This window comes from Parambassis ranga, chromosome 15, assembly GCF_900634625.1.
Source record: "Parambassis ranga chromosome 15, fParRan2.1, whole genome shotgun sequence".
In the NCBI taxonomy this organism is placed as follows: domain Eukaryota; kingdom Metazoa; phylum Chordata; class Actinopteri; family Ambassidae; genus Parambassis; species Parambassis ranga.
Genome location: NC_041035.1, coordinates 15279350 through 15301649, shown reverse-complemented (window position 1 = coordinate 15301649; position 22300 = coordinate 15279350). Strand labels below are relative to the sequence as shown.

At 43.6% G+C, this 22300-nt stretch overlaps 2 protein-coding genes and 1 long non-coding RNA gene across 6 annotated transcripts in view; 2 read left to right on the top strand and 1 right to left on the bottom strand.

Moving 5' to 3' along the window:
- Positions 1-22300, bottom strand: part of klhl31 (kelch-like family member 31) — a 42975-nt gene that overhangs the window by 19238 nt on the left and 1437 nt on the right. For 2 of the 4 annotated variants that reach the window (XM_028423838.1, XM_028423836.1), the window contains exons 3-5: positions 16718-16799; positions 14823-16028; positions 13228-14741 (exon numbers count right to left, since the gene is read on the bottom strand). In XM_028423838.1, the coding sequence (XP_028279639.1) occupies positions 14009-14741; positions 14823-15997 (1908 nt within the window). In that variant the 5' untranslated portion in view covers positions 15998-16028; positions 16718-16799 and the 3' untranslated portion in view covers positions 13228-14008. Of the gene's footprint in view, positions 1-13227; positions 14742-14822; positions 16029-16717; positions 16800-22300 lie in introns of those variants that run through there. The other 2 variants (XM_028423840.1, XM_028423839.1) reach the window with 2 other exon arrangements.
- LOC114447535 (uncharacterized) lies at positions 9178-10167 on the top strand. The gene is made up of 3 exons (XR_003671850.1): positions 9178-9288; positions 9779-9966; positions 10113-10167. It is a non-coding gene; the product is annotated as an uncharacterized LOC114447535 (long non-coding RNA).
- eloal (elongin A, like) lies at positions 17905-22065 on the top strand. The gene is made up of 11 exons (XM_028423842.1): positions 17905-17982; positions 18761-18817; positions 18901-19013; positions 19105-19918; positions 19990-20077; positions 20153-20320; positions 20392-20489; positions 20751-20931; positions 21139-21253; positions 21716-21822; positions 22004-22065. The coding sequence occupies exons 1-11, from the start codon at positions 17905-17907 to the stop codon at positions 22063-22065; spliced, it is 1881 nt and encodes a 626-aa protein (XP_028279643.1).

Below are 22300 nucleotides of genomic sequence, written 5' to 3'. Positions count from 1 at the left end.
ATGTTGCCAAACCAGTCTGTAGTCTGTAGGGGTGGGGGAATCGATCCAAATATCGATAGTATCGATACCAACGTTAGGATCAGTATTTACTCGATATACCTTCTGCAACTTTACTCGTATTTACTCGCGGTGCAAACAGCGCAGACGTACAGACGTAGCTCCTGATTGGCTGTAAAGTACAGCTAGCGTCCTGGAGAGCGCAGAGAGGAAGAGGAGCGCTGTTTGGGGTTTCACAGCGGCAGACGTAGAAGGAGAAACTGCTACTTGTGAGGTGTGCAGGAAAGCGACCTGCCACTGGAAACACAACTAATTTACACAAACATAAAAATAAAGCAGCAGAGCCCAAAGACCTCGAGCTGCAGAGTAAACAGAGGGAGGAGAAGGAGGCAGATCCCCAAACATGAACCAGAGACAGTGGCCACTGACAAAGGCTTTACTGCACAACACTCATGAATATATAGGAGATGATTTAAAGAAGTGAAAGTTCAGACTGAATCCGCAGCATGAATTAATGGTGTCTTTCTAAGTGCAGTGATAAGATGTGATTTTAGCAGAACGACTGAAATGTCATATTATCTTAAGCTGAAATAACTGTTTTTCTCAAATTCCAAAATATATCTAATAATATAATGATATAAGTTTATATCATGATATGTATTTCAGTATGGTTAGTATAATTATTATTAACTGTAGAAGGACCTTTATTAACGCGGAAGCAGAGGGGGCAAAAGAAGACAGCTGAGATACAAGCCGTATCTTCCTTCTATCGTCATGGGTAATGTTAGATCACTGGGTAATAAGAGGGAAGAGTTAACATCTCTCACAAAGAGCGAGTGTGTGTTTCGTGAGGCGTCTGTAATGTGCTTTACAGAGACGTGGCTGCACGAAAACATACCGGACTCTACCGTGAGTCTACCACTTTCAAGCAGTTTGTGGACTGTAAAACAAGAGAAAATAAAACTCTAGATTTACTGTATGCTAATGTTAAAGAGGCATACAGCTCCATAGCTCTCCCTCCCTTGGGCAGATCAGACCATAGCCTAGTCCACCTCAAAGATTGGAGAGGGCAAGGAGAGCTACAGGAGGAAGCTGGAGAGCCAACTTACCCGAAACAACTTGAGGGAGGTATGAGTGGCATGCGAACCATCACCGGCCACAATAGGATCTCTGACCAGCTGATGGATGGAGATCTGCAGGAGGCCAACCAGCTGAACCAGTTTTTCAACAGGTTTGACAGGTTTGATAGTCCACTCCCTGACCTCTCACCCCTCCTGTGATGCACCATTAACACCTGTCTATAATAACAATGTACCTCCTCCCCCTCCCCCTAACCATACTAACCAGTATGTTGATGAAGATTCTCAGTCATCCAGGTCATCATACGTAGAGAAGATTGAAGCAAGGCGTCTGGACTTGTAGAGTTTTCTAGAAGACGTTTCGCTGCTCATCCAAGCAGCTTCATCAGTTCTAACTGTTTGGTGGGGAAACATGGTTTATATGTGGTTACAGACCTATGTGGGTGGGTCTGGGTAAAACTTAAAAAAACTTACAAACAATAGCACTAAATGTTTCCATACTTACCTGTGATGTTCTGGCTGACTGGGCCAGGTGTGTCTAACGACTGGCTAACGACTATGAAACTGCCGGAGGGGGACTGATTGACAGCCCTTTGTTCTTACTGTGAGTATGTGCAAACTTCCTGGGAATGGATGGAATCACTGCATTGTATGTGGTAGAAAGATGATGTCTGAGGCCACCACCTCTGTTAAGGGAAGGTTTTTCCAGCTTAACATAGATGGCTTCCTTGACTCCTCTTTCATACCACCTTTCCTCCCTGTCTAAAATGTGAACGTTGTTGTCCTCAAAGGAGTGTCCTTTGTCTTTGAGGTGGAGGTGAACAGCTGAGTCTTGTCCTGAGGTGGTGGCTCTCCTGTGCTGAGCCATTCTTCTGTGGAGTGGTTGTTTAGTTTCTCCAATGTACAGATCAGAGCATTCCTCACTGCACTGGACTGCATATATCACATTACTGTGTTTCTCCCTGGGAATCTTATCCTTCGGGTGAACCAGTCTCTGTCTCAGTGTTGTCATAGGTTTGAAATGGACCGGGATGTCATGGTTGTTGAAGATCCTGCGGAGTTTCTCTGATACTCCTGACACATATGGAATGGAGATGTTCTTTCTCCGCCTGGTGTTGTCCTTCTTCTTGTTGTTGGGGGGTCTTGTTTTTGTGGCTTTGATGAGTGCCCACTTCGGGTAGCCACATGTTTGCAGGGCCTTCCTGATGTGATGTTGCTCCTTCTTCTTCCCCTCTGAGCTGGTGGGTACAGTTTGTGCTCTGTGCTGCAGGGTCCTGATGACTCCCAGTTTGTGTTCCAGTGGATGGTGTGAATCAAACAACAGGTACTGGTCCGTGTGTGTGGGTTTCCTGTACACCTCCACATTGAGGCTCCTGTCCTCCTCAATATGTACTGTGCAGTCCAAGAAGGCCAGATTGTTGTCCTTGGTGTCCTCGCGAGTGAACTTGATGTTGTTATCCACTGCGTTGATGTGTTCTGTGAACCGTTCCACTTCGTTGGTCTTGATTTTGACCCAGGTGTCATCCACATATCTGAACCAGTGGGTGGGGGTGGTTCCAGGATAGGAACTCAGGGCTCTTCTCTCCACTTCAGCTAACCTTCACACATGGAGGAGGGAGGACCACTCACTGCCACAGCAGGACACCCAGGACAAATGGGTAAAGAACCTTTCAGACAGACAACTGAGCCAGCCGGAAAAAGACGTGTTGGCCAAAGGACTCAACTTTGCCATCTCGCCAGAGCAGATTCCAGTGGTGGACCTCATCACAGCCACAGAGTCAGCCATCAAGAACAACAACCTGACAGACACAGAAGCTGAGCAACTCCGCTTGAAGGTCACAGCCACACTCTCCACTGCTAAAGCACCACCATCCAACCTCTCCAGTGATGAAAGGAAGGCCCTGATTGCACTACAAAAGGACCGGGACATTACCATCTTATCAGCAGACAAAGGAAGATGCACAGTGGTGCTCAACACACAGGACTACCACGCCAAAGTGACAGAACTCCTCAGTGACACAGCCACATATGAGACACTGAAGAGGGACCCCACCGGAAACTACAAGAAGAAACTAGTCAGCTACCTACAAAAACTGGAGAAGGACCAAATCATCAACCGCAAGCTCTACTTTCGACTGTATCCTGGGGAAGCCACTCCACGCCTGTATGGACTCCCCAAGATACACAAGGAAGGAGTCCCCCTCAGACCCATCGTCAGCAGCACAAACTCAGTCACATACAACGTGGCTAAGCACTTGGCTGAACTCCTGACACCACTGGTAGGTGACACACCACATCACATTCACAACTCGCAGGACTTTGTGAACAAGGTGGAGAAGATCCAAATGGACCCAGATGACACCATGGTCTCATTTGATGTCACCTCCTTGTTCACCTGCATCCCTACATCAGAAGCCACAGAGATGGTAAGGATGTGCCTCACACAAGACAGCACACTCAAGGAGAGAACCAACCTAACGCCAGACCACATCTGTGACCTGCTGGACCTCTGCCTGACCACCACTTATTTCCAGTACAATGGGAACTTTTACAGACAGAAGCACGGCTGTGCGATGGGATCACCTGTGTCTCCTATTGTGGCCAACCTCTACATGGAAGAAGTGGAGAGAAGAGCCCTGAGTTCCTATCCTGGAACCACCCCCACCCACTGGTTCAGATATGTGGATGACACCTGGGTCAAAATCAAGACCAACGAAGTGGAACGGTTCACAGAACACATCAACGCAGTGGATAACAACATCAAGTTCACTCGCGAGGACACCAAGGACAACAATCTGGCCTTCTTGGACTGCACAGTACATATTGAGGAGGACAGGAGCCTCAATGTGGAAGTGTACAGGAAACCCACACACACGGACCAGTACCTGTTGTTTGATTCACACCATCCACTGGAACACAAACTGGGAGTCATCAGGACCCTGCAGCACAGAGCACAAACTGTACCCACCAGCTCAGAGGGGAAGAAGAAGGAGCAACATCACATCAGGAAGGCCCTGCAAACATGTGGCTACCCGAAGTGGGCACTCATCAAAGCCACAAAAACAAGACCCCCCAACAACAAGAAGAAGGACAACACCAGGCGGAGAAAGAACATCTCCATTCCATATGTGTCAGGAGTATCAGAGAAACTCCGCAGGATCTTCAACAACCATGACATCCCGGTCCATTTCAAACCTATGACAACACTGAGACAGAGACTGGTTCACCCGAAGGATAAGATTCCCAGGGAGAAACACAGCAATGTGATATATGCAGTCCAGTGCAGTGAGGAATGCTCTGATCTGTACATTGGAGAAACTAAACAACCACTCCACAGAAGAATGGCTCAGCACAGGAGAGCCACCACCTCAGGACAAGACTCAGCTGTTCACCTCCACCTCAAAGACAAAGGACACTCCTTTGAGGACAACAACATTCACATTTTAGACAGGGAGGAAAGGTGGTATGAAAGAGGAGTCAAGGAAGCCATCTATGTTAAGCTGGAAAAACCTTCCCTTAACAGAGGTGGTGGCCTCAGACATCATCTTTCTACCACATACAATGCAGTGATTCCATCCATTCCCAGGAAGTTTGCACATACTCACAGTAAGAACAAAGGGCTGTCAATCAGTCCCCCTCCGGCAGTTTCATAGTCGTTAGCCAGTCGTTAGACACACCTGGCCCAGTCAGCCAGAACATCACAGGTAAGTATGGAAACATTTAGTGCTATTGTTTGTAAGTTTTTTTAAGTTTTACCCAGACCCACCCACATAGGTCTGTAACCACATATAAACCATGTTTCCCCACCAAACAGTTAGAACTGATGAAGCTGCTTGGATGAGCAGCGAAACGTCTTCTAGAAAACTCTACAAGTCCAGACGCCTTGCTTCAATCTTCTCTACATACTAACCAGTCTCACCTCCCTATCAATAACATCACCCTGCCCCTTACCCCACCTTCCATTAACAACCCCCAGCCTCCCTGCCCCCCTCCCCCTTCAGATCTCTCTCTCTGCTCTTCTGTGTCCACAGTTACCATCACCACAGAAGATACGTAGAGAAGATTGAAGCAAGGCGTCTGGACTTGTAGAGTTTTCTAGAAGTCCAGACGCCTTGCTTCAATCTTCTCTACGTATGATGACCTGGATAACTGAGAATCTTCATCAACACCACAGAAGATGTGAGGAGGGAGTTCAGTCGCCTACGACCGGGAAAAGTTATAGGAAGGGATGGACTCAGCCCCAGAGTACTCAAGGACTGCGCCACACAGCTGTGTGGGGTCTTCCAGCACATCTTCTCCCTGAGTCTGAGCCTGATGACTGTCCCTGCCCTGTGGAAGACAACATGCCTTGTTCCTGTGCCCAAGACCAAACATCCAAGCACACACAGCGACTACAGACCAGTTGCTCTGACTTCACATGTGATTAGTCTCTGGAGAGGCTGGTCCTGAAACACCGGCGTGCTGTTGTGGAACCATCGCTGGACCCCCTGCAGTTTGCTTACCAGCCCCGTATTGGAGTGGAGGATGCCATCATCTACCTGCTGCACAGAGCACACACCTACTTGGAGGAGGCAGGCAACACTGTTAGAATCATGTTCTTTGAATTTTCCAGTGCATTTAACACCGTGCAGCCTGCCCTTTTGAAGAGGAAGCTCCTGGACATGCAGGTAGAGACCCCACTGGTCACCTGGATCACTAACTATCTTACAGGTCGACCACAATTTGTGAGGCTGAGGAACACCATCTCGGACACGATAGTGAGCAGCACAGGGGCACCCCAGGGCACAGTACTGTCTCCGTTCCTGTTCACACTCTATACATCGGACTTCAGACACTGCTCACAGTCCTGCCACCTGCAGAAGTTCTCGGATGACTCTGCCATTGTGGGCTGTACCAGCAGAGGTCGGGAGGCGGAGTATATGAGTGTGGTGGACAGCTTCGTGGAGCGGTGCGGACAAAACCACCTGCAGCTGAATGTCACAAAAACTGGTGGTGGACTTCAGGAAGCACCAGACACTCCCAAACCCGGTCAGCATCAAGGGTGTCCACATTGACCACAAACTGGACTGGTCCACAAACATAGAGGCAATATACAGGAAGGGACAGAGTCACCTGTATCTATCTGTATCTGTAAGGAGACTCAGGTCCTTTAACGTCTGCCAGACCATGCTGCAGATGTTTTACCACTCAGTGGTCTCCAGCGTCATCTTCTACGCTGTAGTGTGCTGGGGCAGCAGGATGAAGACGGCCGACACCAACAGACTCAACAAGCTCATTAGGAAGGCCGGCTCGGTCCTGGGAGTGGAGCTGGAGTCTGTGGTGGAGGTGACGGAGAGGAGGATACTGAGGAAACTCCTCTGTTATGTGCGGTGTAGTTCTTAATAGGACCCAGGCGCAGACAAAATAATGTTCAACAAAAGGGGAGCTTTATTTAAAGCCAACACAAAAACCCAGTCCAGAGGAGCAGGAGAACTAAAGCAAGGCCACTGAACACAGTGCCGGTCAAAAACGCAAAAAGTACAAAAAACACAAAATAACAAAACCAAACCTGAGGAGGGCAGAAAAGCATGGAGGAAGAAGGAGGACGATGAGACGGTGAAAGGCAGGTGATCACAAGGGAGTACACACGGGGGTGCACACGGGGAACCACAAGGGAAGAACTGACAAAGACAAAGGGAAGGCACAGGGCTTAAAAAGAGGAGAGACGACACAGGTGAACACAATTAGGGAGGAGCTGATAATCAGGGAGGAGGCTAGAGGAGGAGAGAGGGAAGGACTGAGGAGCAGAGAACAGGAGGGAGGAGCAACAGAAGGAGAGAGGGAAGGACTGAGGAGGAGCAGAGAAAGAGGAGGGAGGAAGAGAAGGAGAGAGGGAAGGACTGAGGAGGAGCAGGAGAGAGGGAAGGACTGAGGAGGAGCAGAGAAAGAGGAGGGAGGAAGAGAAGGAGAGAGGGAAGGACTGAGGAGGAGCAGGAGAGAGGGAAGGACTGAGGAGGAGCAGAGAAAGAGGACAAACACTGAAAACTAAATAACAAAATAAACAATATAATAAAAGACAAGGAGCCATGACCCTGGCTCATGACATCCTCAGTATTCGTAACAACACGTCTCACCCCCTGCATGACACACTGCTGTCCTACAGGAGCACATTCAGCGGTAGACTGAGACTACCAAGGAGCAGCACAGAACGCCACAGGAGGTCCTTCCTGCCAGTGGCCATCAGACTGTATAACTCCTCCCCTTTCTGTAGGGAGAAGAGCTTGTTGTGACCTTCCCTGGTCACCCCGGATTGTCAGATTCCGTCTCCTGTATTCAGAACATTGAGTGAAAGAAAATACCCTGGGTTTTGTAGTTTCGCCTTTTGCAAAAGGGAGAACACTCAGTGAACACAGGCCTTTCAGTCTGCTTCACTCCCCTCCATAAGTGCTCTGCCCCTCCCTGGATACAGGCTTGTTTTATTCAAAAGTGGAAGTACATTTGCATAATAGATAAACAGTTTTACCATATTGGGAAATGTTACCCTTTTATTCCCACCTACCAATGATTATAATTGGTCTAACATATTTCTGTGGAACACTCTGTATCACTCCTGTCAGGGGTTGTGAGACGGAGGACACAAATGCAGACTTAGGTGAAGGCAAACTCAGTGTTTAATTCAAGCAAGGTTCGGTACACAGGAGTTCAGTCCACGAGGCAGAGGTAATCCAAAAAGGCAAAGGCAAAAAGCAGTAGTCAAGTCCAATCCAAGTCACACACAAGAGCATCAAAAACTTACTCGAAAAGACGTAGGGAAACTTACTCGAAAAGACGTAGGGATAATCACAAGAGCGGAAAGGCTACTTGGACGGCTGTGTCGCATGGAAGACTCACAAGACGAACTGGCAACAAGGGGCAGGAAACACACAGGCTTTATACACAGGAGGGCGGGAAGACAATTGGACACAGGTGAAGCACATTAGGGCGGAGCAGGTAATCACAGGTGGGGGAAGGGAGCACACATGAGGAAGGGGAAGTAAACAGAACTGAAACACAAGGGGAAGATCGAGTTTCAAAATAAAACAGGAAGTGACTAGTAAAACTAGAACTAATACAAACAGAAAATGAACTACAAAATAAAAGACCTGGCTGAAACCATGACAACTCCTATGTCTGACGATTTATCTTACGTCAGATGCCTTCCAGTGCTTCGGTCTTCACCGCATCAAAAGGGCTCCCGGAATGTCAATATCCTCCCTAACTCTCTGTAAGGGAGTATGTGTGTGTGTACAGAGAGTCTCCCTTTTTCTCTGAGTGAAAGCATACATAAGAGTACAACAAAAGTAAAAGATCTCTGTATCATGTCAGTGTGTAGTTAACCTTATATAATCCCACAAGCTAGATAATCATGTCAGGCATCACTGTCATTCCCTCCACTGGTCTATATTTATGTTTACTTAGCACCTTATATCTCCATATTTGTATCCATGTATCATATATTGTGCTCATACTGCGTACTGTACTCTTATTTGGACTATAGTGACACCTATACTATTATACTCTGTACTTAACTGCATTTAATGTAACTCGATACCTCTGGCACAAGAATTTCCTTCAGGATTAATAAAGTTTTATCTTATCTTATCTTATCTTATCTTATCTTATCTTATCTTATCTTATCTTATCTTATCTTATCTTATCTTATCTTATTCTTCATATTTAGGCTACATGCATATAGGTGTTAGACTTTTATCAAATTATCTTCATGTTAATTGTGTATTGTATCTTCATGTTATTTAATCTACATGATCTACATGACAGCAATGGCTGTCACAAGGAGCATCGCTGACATGATTGTGAAGTTATACAGTTTTGCACTTTTGTTTGCAGCTTGATTTATGCAACAACTGTTTATTGTGTATTATTATTCTGCTAATCATGATCAACTAATTAAAGGCAAAAAGGCCAACCACGAGGCCGAGTGCTACCAATTGACCATGAATTGACCAATGACAGGGCTGCCCTCTACCACGATTCGCCAGCTCCCGCCCCTGGCAACGAGCTGGCCAATCACAGCTCGGACCACTGCTCGAGGCGGATGTGGCCCAGTCACGACGCTGTTGCTATGGCTTCGTCCTTCCCTTTACTGAGCTACGTCGCTGTGGACGGCTATCAGGATAATTTACCCCAGTAACCGTCTGCAAGATTAACTTCTACCGGAGATTCCGACGTGTTGGTGAGTGTCATTGTGTACATGCTGGTATGTGGTTGTAAAGTGCTACGTTTGTGTAGAAATGTATGTATGAACGTACCTAGCCGGTGCTCTACTGGCTAGGATAAATTCAAAGTTACCGACGGCTCAGATGGAATAATTGATCATAGACTGGCCTCTGTGTTGTTTACACCTATAAAGCATTTGACTGGGAGAACGCTACATTTAGTGTGTTTAAGCAAACATTTCCATTTACAGCGTTAGCTTCGGCGGCTAAGTTGCTCGGCTAATCAGCTACAGACAAGCCTCTTGTTATTGTTAGCTTTAGTTAGCTCTCTCTTTGTCTGTCTGTCTGACAGACATGGATCCTGAAGCTGGTGGACTACACACCACCAAGGAAATACACTGGTACAGTTTCCTAATGTCTGGAAAAACTCATTTGTATTTAGGTTTAGTGCATATATTAGTACATGACATATGATTTGATGTGTTTGTTTGTGTGTATGATTTTCAGGAGAGCTTATGGGGTGGAGTATCTATATGACCAGACAGGCAGGGCGCTGGAAGACTACAAGTGCACACTGGATGCCATGGAGACAGACACCAGCGTGGCTGTGGCTGAGGATGAGGGCTACGCTTTGCTGGAGCCAGAGGAGTTTGAGGACGTCACTGTCCCCTTGCTGGATGCTCCTCCACTCACTGGTACATCTGCCACAGCACCTCCACTCACTGCAGGCTTTATAATTGTGAATTATAAGACAGCTACTGTAATATCTGGTCATTATTTTTCAAACTAGCATGAACACTTATCTTTTATTGCTATATTTCACACTGCCTTAATTTTCCAGGTGTTTCATTGGGTCCCAAGGGCAGCCAGACCTGTTCTACTCCATTCAAGAAAACTCTACAAGTCCAGATGCCTTGCTTCAATCATCTCTATGAATATGACCTGGATGACTGAAACTCTTCATCAGCATACACCAGCAGTGTGTTGTCAACAAAGCCTGTGTGATGGCTGAGACCACCATCCAGCTGCCTGAGGTGAACACAGCAATGCTGGCATGACGGTGAATATATCATGAAGTATGTGTACCATGTCAGCTGTATTTGTGGAATATATTGCTTCTGTAAAACTACTGCTTTGTTGTTGTTGTTTTTTTCAGGTACAACAAGCAGAGTCGGCCTTGGGAGACCGAGGTGCTTCAGCAAGACATTGAGTCTCCAAAGGCTTCAATTGCAGCAGCCATCCACACCTTGACCATGGCTGCAGGGGACAACCTGCACAGCTTTACCCTGCCAGCCAGTACAGCAGGCACGGCCAGGTTTAAAAGGCAGCTGGTGTTTGGGGGAGACAGACCCCCATCTCTTCTCTGAATCTTGAGGCCACCTCGGCATCTGCTTCACTGCAGCATCCTGCCACCAGCGCAGCATCTTTGCTGCAGTGTATATCAGTGTGTATATAGTGTAAATAAACACATTCTTTTGGTATCAGTTTCCCCCTCTGTGTAATTCAATTAATAATAATAATGTTCAGGTAGTTGGGCATGTACAGCTTCATAGCATAGTAGATTGAACAAAAGGTCTGCCAGAAAGTATTGTTTGACCTCTGGAATGTGTGGATTCTTAAAACTGTGAATCTGCCTTTATCAAAAATTAATTAATTCATTTTATAAAAATTATGTTTATCCAAATATGAATTTAGACTAATATTAAAAGGCTTTATGAGCAGTAAAGACTGCAAATAAACTCCTACTGGTCCTTTACATGTGCTCAATGTGAGCAATATTCCCCCCAAAAAGTTACTGAAATGGTAATAACACCTAAAAGGTTTTTTTTTAAATTGTTCTTATATATTTGGGTTTGTGGGGGTTAATCAAGAGTCTGGAGCCATTGATGAGCCTTATATTGCAGACAAGGTCGGTATACAAAAAAGGAAGATGAGAAAAATGCAGATTAATGTATTACAGCTTGTTACTAAGGATACAATTATTGTATACAATCCTGTTCCTCTCAAGCTCTTTCCATATTAGCTAAACAGCGGCATGAATTAATGCTGTCTTTCTGAGTGCTGTGATAAGACATGGGTCGTTATCACAAGGAGCATTGCTGACATGATTGTGAAGTTAAAATTTCAAACTTATACAGTTCTGCACTTTTGTTTGCAGCTTGATTTATTAACAAATGTTTCTTGTGTATTATTATTCTGCCAATCACGATAATCTATTTAAAGGCAAAAAAGGCAAAAGCATATTGGCTCAGCATATCTTCAGAATGCATGGGCCGATTCAAACCATTCAAACATCAAAAGATTCAGCTCATTCAGGACATGCGTGGTTGAAAATATGATAATATTAAAGATATTAAACATATTCCATGTCTTCGGTTGGCTTAGCATATCTTCAGAATGCATGGGCCGATTCAAACCATTCAAACATCAAAAGATTCAGCTCATTCAGGACATTCCTGGTTGCAAATATGATAGTATTAAAGATATTAAACATTTTCCATGTCTTCGGTTGGCTCAGCATATCTTCAGAATGCATGGGCCGATTCAAACCATTCAAACATCAAAAGATTCAGCTCATTCAGGACATGTGTGGAAACCGTCAATAATAATTGCAAATATGATAATATTAAAGATATTAAACATTTTCCATGTCTTCTGCAAAATGCTGCTCCTCCTACAAATTACAAGATGGAGAAACCATTCGAAGCTTAAAATACTTCCAACATCTTGGTCTTCAAAACTTGCATACAGAATTTGGAAATTCAGCCCCATCTTCAAATGGCCGGGGACTTTTGAGGTCTCCTCTGCTGTTACCATGGTGACAGACTGATGCTACTTTCAGCTCCATCTTCAAATGGCAGGGGATTTTTGAGGTCTCCTCTGCTGTTACCATGGTGACAGCAGAGTTTGTTTTTTGGTAAAAACAAACTTGCTGTGGCAACCAAACTTGCATTTTCTTCAGGAAATGCAAGTAATTCTTTATGCATTTGACCAGGTTGGTTTACAGTCTGCAATCTCACCACTAGTTATTATTATTATTACGGTTTGGTTGCCCAGCAACAAACTCTTGTTTGTTTTCACTGCCTGTAATGTACTTTTTACATCAACATTTATTTATACAATACATTTATATTTACAATTATACAACATAGCCTACATTGCATTATGACATGCTAGAGCCATTCTTATGTCCTCCAATCACTTATTTCAATTATTTCAAACCAGCCTTCTGGTCATTTACTATGGTATTTATCAGAGAAAGATTTGGCTAACATTAACCAAAGGATATTTAATGTCTCTATTGCTATATTCAGAACAATTGTTTAGTAATTCTTTGTCAGTTGTAAACCATTTAATCAATAATTGTTTTAGCAGTATAGCTGTCATTCAATGGATGTAAGATAGGGTCCATTTTTCTAGGTCAGAGACTTTGTGTTGTGTCCATTTGTTTAATTTAATTGATTTCTAATAATGAGTCATGACTAATGTTTAAAAGGAACCACCTCCCCATGAGTATGAATGCACCATTATGCAATATAAAGAGATATATTATCGTAATAATGACACAGCACTTTAGTTAGAGGGTGTAACTGTTGCCTTGCCAATACTCACTATACATGTGTGGGTGAATAAAGCTGTTGTATGAACTGCACTCAAAACCAAATAAAGGTGTGTTTTGTACTGCAATAACACATTTGCCTTACAGAACATCTCCAGGCATGTTTCACTTTAAATAATGATTTGAATGTGGTATATTTGTTTCTTTTTTAGTGTCAATGCAAATCTGCTAAAAATAAATCCCCATTTATCTGTTTTGATAACTTCCCCAGAGCAAAAAAAGAGCAAAACAATCTGCTGTGCATGCTCTTAAAAACAATCAAAATGAATTTAAATACATCTTGTTTGGTAACAACAACAAAAACATAAAAGGTGCACCGAAAAAATACCCCAGCTTAGAGCAGTTTACACTTCATCTCTTTAATTTAAATACAAACAAAAAATGGAAAGACATGAGCAGTCAGGGAATTCACATGTGCTGACTTCCGGAAAAGCTCAGGCGCGGAACATCATCTGTTACTTCTATTTTTATTTTTTACAAAATAAGTTATTACTGTCACATCTTAACTCATTCAGACCTCATCGTTCTGACATCTCCCTGACAGAATCTCTTCAGTGTTTGACAATCACCCCCAACACACATACACATACACAGGACTACTGAATGCTGTACATGAGACGCATGTAGAGAAACAGCAGCCTGAATGTGTTTTCAAACACTAATCACATGCACCTACTCCTGGTAGGTCAATGTCAACACTTATTCCAGCTCCAGCTTTATTATTCTGTTCAAGTATATGAGATATCACAGTAGCTGTTGTCACCACAGACACGACTGTTACATAAATCCAGTGTTATTATGTCCATGGTGGAACAACTGCAGATTTTTTTTTCTCTTTTTTCTTTTACTTTTTATTTGAGTTTTATGTTGAAACAGCAGAGTTGGCCCCAGAAGGAAAACTGATCATATTTTTGTTATTTTCTATTATTGTTAAACTTAATGATGCCAAATATACCAAAAATCTAATTCAGAACTTTCATTGGTATTAAAAAAAATACCTTGTAAGAACATACTATAAATGTATAATCTTACATTTTGTATATCTAAGCCCTTTAGTGACCAAGATTATGCAACCAACAGACCTTTTGGACATGTAAACTATGTCACTGTCTAAATCCTTATATACTGACTGGTGCAGATGCAACTGAGCTGGCTCTGGACTCTCGTGTTTTCCGTGTGGGTATGGCGACGACACAGCATGAAATCCCAACTGTAGCTTCTGGCAATTCGTCATCCTGAGTCCATTCATTGAGATCTGGGTTGTAAACCTGAATGCATTTCTTGTACTTCTTCTCGCCCTCGTTCCAGCCTCCGAGTAGATAGACCTTGTTGTTCAAAATGGAAATACCAGCTGTGCTCACCCCCGTGTGGAGAGGTGCACAGTAGCTCCACTGCCCGTTGTGAGGGTTGTAAGATTCAACAGCGAGGACATCCACCCTCTCCCCGCGACCTCCCAGCTGGCTACCACCGATCACATAAGACCGGTCTCCCACAGTGGCAGCACAGTGCCAACCACGAGGTGTGCTGAGGCTGGTCTTATCCTGCCAGGTGTCAGTTGAGGGGTCGTACGAGCACACAGCCCTGGAGTAGGCATTGTTGATGTAACCTCCAGATACCAGGATCTTGCCATCGATGACGGAGCTGGCATGACAGCAGCGGGGTACCTCCATGGGAGCTTTCATCTGCCACTGGTTGGAGGAGGGCACATAGCATTCCACAGAAGCCTGAACACCATCAGCATTTCGCCCTCCAATGGCAAACAAGAGGCCGTTGAAGATGTTGATGCTGAAGTGGGTGCGCCTTTGGATCATGTTGTTCAAGTGAATCCATGTGTTGAGGCGGGGGTCATACCTAAAGAAGGGATTCACAGTTATTTTCCAATTCTACAATAATTTACATGCATATGGTGAAATCAAATCACTTAGCTCTTACCTGCAGAAGTTGCTCACAGCATGTTTAGCCTGGTTCCTAGCATCATTCTGGTCCTCTCCACCTGCCACATACAGAAAGCCATCCAAGACTGCCACACACTGATTGAAGCTCTTTGCTGGCATTTCTGTCAGCTTGTTCCACACGTTATCTTCATCTCTGTAGAGAACATCTTTGCTGAGAGATTTCTCTGTCAGGGCGGGACGTCCACCGATTGTGAGGATCACCTTCTGGCCACCACGCACCCTTGTCCTGCGTGACTGGAGGATGTTCTGTTGATATGGCAGCAAATGGTAGTTCATAGCATCCACCAGGAGGCGGTGGCACTCGGGGTCTTGCATCATCCTCGGGACACTCTGGATGTGGTTCACCAGGTCATGGGCAGAAATGGTGCCGAAGCGGATGTGAGTGAGCAGATCTGATGCATACTTCAACCTCTTCTCATCAAAGTCCAGCCATTTCATTGCAATCTGGAAGGCTGTAATCTCAGAAGGCAGCTGCAAAGAATCGTCTGAGAGAAATTCACAGATCTGCTCATAGGTGAGCTTGAGGAACTGCTCCATCTCAGAAAACTCAATGAAGTTCTCCCTCATAAACTTCTGAGCTGCCTCCTTGGTTTCTTTGAGGTTGTAGGCATCAGCAATATTGGCCACATACATGCAATTCTCCACGCTGAGCTCCTGCATGAGGAAATCACTGCACATCTTCACCAAAGTGCCAATCTGCAGCAACATGGCTGCAGCAATAGTGCTGCCGATGCTGTAGAGTGACAGGGTGAGCTTTCCTGAGTATGCATATGTGATTGCAGTAGCCAGGCCGACCGGTGAGAGGTCGTTCAGGTCAATCTTCTGGAGGGCTGGGTCCTTCTTCAAGATGTTTCGGATGTACTCACTGCAGGAGGCCATTACAACTTTGTGGACGTCAAATGACTTTGACTGGGTGGAGACTGTTAGATCACAGAGGAAGCTGTCCTGTCTCATGTTGCTCAAACCTTCCAAGAGGTTTGGAGCATACACAGAATCAGTAACCTCGGTGGAAATGCAGCTGAAGCCATTCCCTCCTTCTAACAGAGTGTTCAACCCATTGATCTTGTTGATAGGGCTGTTCTCGACCATGATAGTCATATCATTTATGTCTCCTTTACTCTTTTTGGTCGCCTTGCTCTTTTTGGGTGCCATGGCTGTAGCAGTAGAACACAGCCCAGACCTTCTGAAAATACACACATCAGATTTAGTCAGAGTTGGACTAATATGTCTGTACTGTATGTTCTTGCTGCAAATTAATCAGTCATGTTGGATCTACACAGAAAAGTTCTCATCATTTATCAGGGTTTTTTTGACACCACCAGACGCTGACAAGTTTGAAAACATGTGTGCTGCCAGGTGATGCTGGAGTGTGTGAGTACATCAACATGCCCTGCTTGCATCTGTCACAATTTATCAGCAGCACATCCAGGAATAGCAACAGTGAACGGGTGGACAGCTCACCCATGGCGTTCCTTTTATAGACTTTGAGACCCGAGCAGCAGGCCTCATGTCCTCTGACTGTTTAAATTCAGTAAAGGCATTTTTCCCTGTTTTGTGTGCATTTTCTTTCATGAGTTGTTTTAGATTTGTCTGCAATCAAAACCATCTACAAGTAAGAAGCTTCACAAAATGACACTACTGACATTATTTAACCAGAACCCAAGCAGATCGAGCATAATATATATCCACGTATATTCATAAACAGTCATTTACCAACGCCTTCAATGATTCATTTATTAATTGAAGCCCAAGTTAGTCAGAAAAAGCCGATATTTGTATACTCAAGTGACAACTGCTGAACCATTAGCTGATTCAGATAGCAAACAACTTGCCATAATGACTAATAAGGATGCATGTGGAAGCACCACTTACCTTAGAAGTGAAGTTGAGGCTGGTGAAGAAGGAACTTGTGCCTCCAGTTACTGGAGCAGGAGAGAGAGACCGGCTGTCACCCCTGCAGAAAGAGACATGCAGTTAACTCCTCCTCTAGGGGAGTGAGTGCCAATCAAGTATTGTGCAATGCACATGGCAGAAGGGAAGCGGCCATACATCCCCCCTACAAATAGTGTCCCACAATAGCCTCCAATCAGTTGATTCTTCTTAGGACTTGACCCAAGGGTGGATGTCACATAATGTGTGTTCATGAGGCCTTCTGTTGTTTACAATAAAATCACCCTAAGGGTGCAATGAGCAGCATGATGTTTATACTTTTACACTAAAAAGGTAAATTATTCTAATTTATTGTTGGACGGGGTCTTCTCAGCTGTATCATGTGACGAGACATGCCTGGTTGTTGCTCCCTGTTTTTACCATTACTGCTTTTTTTCAGCTCAGCAGGGATGACACTGGGGTACTCATCACTATCTAATGTAGCCTACAATCAAAGACATCATCATCGACACTTGTAACATGAAATATTGTGCATCATTTTCATTCTCCTGGACTACCAATACTTACTTACAATACTTACTTGTCTATGTAAAACAAACCTTAAATGAGATTCAGCTGCTCGTGGAACAAAATAAAAACATACCAGCTGTGATAAGCCTGCTTATTTTAAAATGATTGTTTTATTGGTCTACATGGTTTTACTTCTGACTGTGTGTCTGACATGATCCTCTGGGAGAACTGTTGTTCCTAGAATTTGGTTTAAGACCTAGTGCCAGGCTGCTTTTAGCCACCATGGCTTGCCAGATGTCCTGAAAGGGGAGGAGAGTGTATATAACAAAATAAATAAATAAAAGTCTAGTTTTATGTTGTGCCTTGTGGTTCTACTGTATTGTTAATGAAACATTGTGGAAATACCTCAAGCTGCCCCACATGTCCATCCAAAGTGCCAGAAATGAAGATTATTTTGAAAAATCCCAAGAACAGTGACTCATTTTGTCAGCTTGCTTACGTATTAATGTTGATATGTTTATGGATTGTTATAATTAGTATGGATTGCATTTTCTTGGCTAAATGACGCTTGTGTCCTGTTGGTTCCGCCCATTATAACAGTGCCATCAGCGGGGGCGCGCAGCCCGGTGCGTTTACGCGGTTGCACGTGAAGCTCCGTGATGGCCGGCAGCTCTGATGTGGTGAAAAAAATCACGCGATTCAAACTCCAGCTCTCTGACACAGCAGAGCCTGCAACGGTAAAATATTGTTTTATTTATCCGTGCGCGCAAGGATACGTGTTTTTAATGGAGTACGTTTTTGCTTTGTTGAAAACAAATAAAACTTTTACGCAGAGTGCGATCCATGCGTGGAGTGCTTAGTGTGAATTTAAACACCTTTTCACATATTAGTGCAATAAAATGTGAATTCTTTGTACGGTCACTTTTGTTAATGTGTGAACAGAAGCTGTCTGAGTGCTGTTTCAGCCGTTGCCTTGCACTGCCTGCACACAGCACATGAAGCCTCTTTCCTGTGGTGGTGAGTGGGGGGCAGCTTGTATAAATGGGAGGTGCATTGGTGCTAAAATTGGCAGCTCCTCCAGTTGTTCGACTGATGGCTGCTGTCCATCATCGTGGAGGAGGTGGCACTCCACAGGTTAACTCAGCTTTACATTTAGATATTTATGTGTTTATTTCAGCATCTGTCTTTAGAAGAGTTTTAAAATGAGGAGTTTAGATTGGATCGCTTGAAAACATCTGATTTGGATGTAAAGAGAGATACTGGAGCAGCCAGCAGTAACTCTGTCCATTTATAGTTCACAGTAAAAGGAGCAGCCTTAGAGGGTGTGTGCAGCTCCCATACATAGCTTCTGCAGTAAATGCACAGTCAGCAACTGGGGTGATCCAAAACCAGGACTGCCATATTTGGCATGTCAGATTTTCTCTGATGTAGTACACATTCTAATCCCAAACATGAATAAAATCTTTTTAATGAAAGTCATAAAATGTACACTAACTAATGTGTTTATCTTTTCAGGTTCTGAAAATCTTGCAGAAACTCAAGAATTTGGACGTCACATTAGACATTCTTGCTGTAAGTCTGTGATACAAATAATATTGATATATTTGCATTTAGATTTTCCTTGACTGCACTAACTGAATATAAATATAAATTAGGAAACTGGAATTGGAAAAACAGTCAATTCACTGCGCAGGCATGAAGAGGCGGGAGAACTTGCCAAGTCGATAGTCAAAGGTTGGAAATCATTGATCCCTAAGGAATCCAAAAGGTGAAGTGTATTTCATTTGGTTGATTTTGTTTTCATCTAAGCCCTAATTGTATTAATTTTTTTATGTGTATTTGTTTGACATTGTATGCAGCCATGAGGAAGATAGGGATTTGTTGGAGAACGTCACTGATAAAGACAAACTGGACACCCAAAGCTGCTCAGAAAATGGATGTTTGGCAAAAACTGTCAACAATAACTGCTTAACATCTCACAACAGTAATGAGGAAGTGGCTTCAGAGAAAGAACAATGTGAAGGGCAGAAAAGAAAAATGGAAAATTATGAAAAAAACCAGAACGATGGTGTGACAAAGAAAACAGACCTCCAGGAAGATAAAATGGACGACCTGGCTTTGTCAAAGAGAAAGAAGGACCCTCAGAGTGTCAGAGGAGACGGTGATGCTGTGGTTGAAAGCAAAAACTCAGATCTTAAAAAACCTCGATCTGACTCCAGAGAGAAGCCGAAAAGTACCACTGAAGATGGAAGATTTGAGTCAGAAAGGGAGTCAGATACAAAAACAAAACCATCCAAAGAAACATCAAAGGAAAGCAGAGACTTCTCAAAACCAGTCAGAGAAATCAAAGATGAGGGTTCAGAGTCCAGGACAAAGAAGGGGAAAAAAATGGGTCAAGAGAAGCAAGAACCTTTGAAACACAAAGCAGAGTGGGAAAATAAGGGACGTTCAAAGCATAAAAAGGCCAAAATAAAGCACAAACACGAGGAGAGTAAGAGGGTTGACAAAGAAGAGCCCTCCATGTCCTTTGAATCCTACTTGAACTATGATGTGAATGTTTCCAAAAGAAAAGAGCAATCAAGAGCAAAGAAACCTCACAAGAAATCCAAGCTGGTACACAAAGAGCAACCAACAGAACATTCTTCCAAGTCACATGTTGTCTCTCCAAAACAGGTATGTTCGACAGTAATCTTAAAGCTTTTAGAGTGCAGACCATGATTGCTGATAATTGAATGAATTTACAGGAATCTCTGCCTCTGATGGACATCCCTTTAACTCCTGCACTGCCTCAATTTAAACAGCCGCTCAGTGCCATGTGCTCTGAAAAGAAAGGTACATGTGTAACACATACAGCTGTGTGTTCACATTTTTTTCTGTATTCTTGACTTTTGTTTTTTGGTTTGAAAGTTGAGAAGGAGCCTGACTTCTGTGACGTCTCTGAGGAGTCTGCAGTCTTCAACTGTCAGCGTCTGAACAGGAAGATGCAGGTGTATTCTGGGGCTAAAACCGCCTGCCTCCCAACCATGATGAGCTTGTATCAACAGTGCATCCGCACACTGCAGAACAATATCAACTGTGAGTAAAGTACAGCAAAACACATTTTATGTTATTGGATTCATATTCAGGTGCAAGGGGTGTCTTCTCAGTACTTCATGAAACTGGTGGAGTCCCGTTTGAAATCCTGGAGCCAGTGTTGGAACGATGCACCCCAGAGCAGCTGCTGCGCATCGAAGAATGCAACCCAGTAAGAATGTGAATGCTTTTGTCTCAGCTCTTCTAATTTTTACATATTGCAATGTCATTTAAGCGATATTCAACAATTCTTCCCACAAATAGATATTGTACCAAGCTGTTTACTCTTTCATATTCCCATATCTGTCTGTCTGTGACTTGCTTCGCTGACAGGTGTCCTCCTTACATCAACAGCAAAGTAACAACTGTTTGTTTTCATAAATCCAATGAGATGGCAAACCTGAACTTTACAGTTTAGTTTTTAAATCCATAGATCTACATTGGCTTAACAGACCACTTATGGGAGAAACACTGTCAGAGAGACTTCAAAGACTTCAAACTTCAAGAGTATGAATCATGGAAAGAGATGTACATCAGGATGTTTGAGGAGAGAGAACGGAAGCTCCAGAGACTGACAAAAACGATCATCTCTGCACATTCTAAGAAACCTCAAGGTGAGGGAATAAAATCTGCCACTTGTCTAAACACAAAACCACAGTTCTACAAATGACCCCTTAAGTAAGTACGTCACCAGAAGTGAAAATAAAACAATAACATCCTCTTTGCACCTCTCGTGATTTTTTTAGAGGCTCAGTTTACTGCAGAAAAAAATAATGTTTAGTGCTTATGACGTTGTGCACACTGTGATTTTTTTTTTTTAGGTCGGCAGGTGAAGATGGCATTTATTCACACTGTTGCCAAGCCACCAAGAGATGTGCGAATTCAGCAGGAAATTCATGGAACTGCTGTTCAGCAGCCTAATCAGCACAGGTGCAGGTGCGTTTCATCCTCCTTCACACAGGGGATGTTCAGGATGTTGTTTTGTAAGCACATGACTTCAACTTTTACAATGTTTCAATTTATTAATACATTCTGGGGCATTTTGTGTTCACTCTGCTCCTCTCCCTCATAAAAGCTCTTTACTATAAAGTCATCACTAAACAGCAGCGGCTTAGCAGGGTCATAACCTGTCAGACTCGTCTGATAACAGTGGGTATAATGCTTTTTGGGTGAGCTGAGCTAAACGCAGGAATTGGAGCAATGTGCTGGATAAACTGCTTTTATTCTGGTTAGAGACGGCATTGGGGCCATTGTTGTCAACTGTTGCAATATGGGAAGTTGTTCTCTCCAGCTGTAGTCTGACATTTTGGAGGCAGATGGGTGTTTGTTTTGTAATTTTGTGTGCACTGTTTTGTAAATGATAAGCGTTGTGATGTTAATTATTTCCTCTCTTTTCAGCGTTAAGGTTCAGGACAACAGACCAAAGCCTAGTTGTAATGAGTCCAGCAGGTCCAGCAGCACAAGTTCAGGAGGAAGCAACACACAAGATCCTCGTAAAAAAACAAGTGAGCTGATGGGAGTGTTTCAGACAGTTAAAGACAGATGTATTGTGAAGCTTTCTAAACCTGCCAGAGTGGTCTGTTCAGATATTTGTCATCAGGCAGGGTAGAGGCTAAGCAAATGGAACATGACGTAATTTAAAAGAAAGATTTACGTTTTTCATTTTTGTGTTTTTTATTCTCATAGGAGTTGCTCCGATGATGGCAAAGTCTTTGAAGGCATTAAGGAAACAGTTTGGACGCAGATAAATGCTTGTATTCATTCTTCGAGCATGAATGCACTGTATCATTCATTAACTTTGGACAGTAATTAGGGCTTATGTTAACATTATATTATTCTGTTGTGTTATTTGTCTAAATATATAGTCAATAAGGCAATTGCTGTGTTTTTCTGTGATTTGTCTTCACTATTAAATGAACAATGAAATCGGCAAATTCACTTTGATTTGGTATTTTATCTTTCAGGCATTCTCTCCCTTGGTAG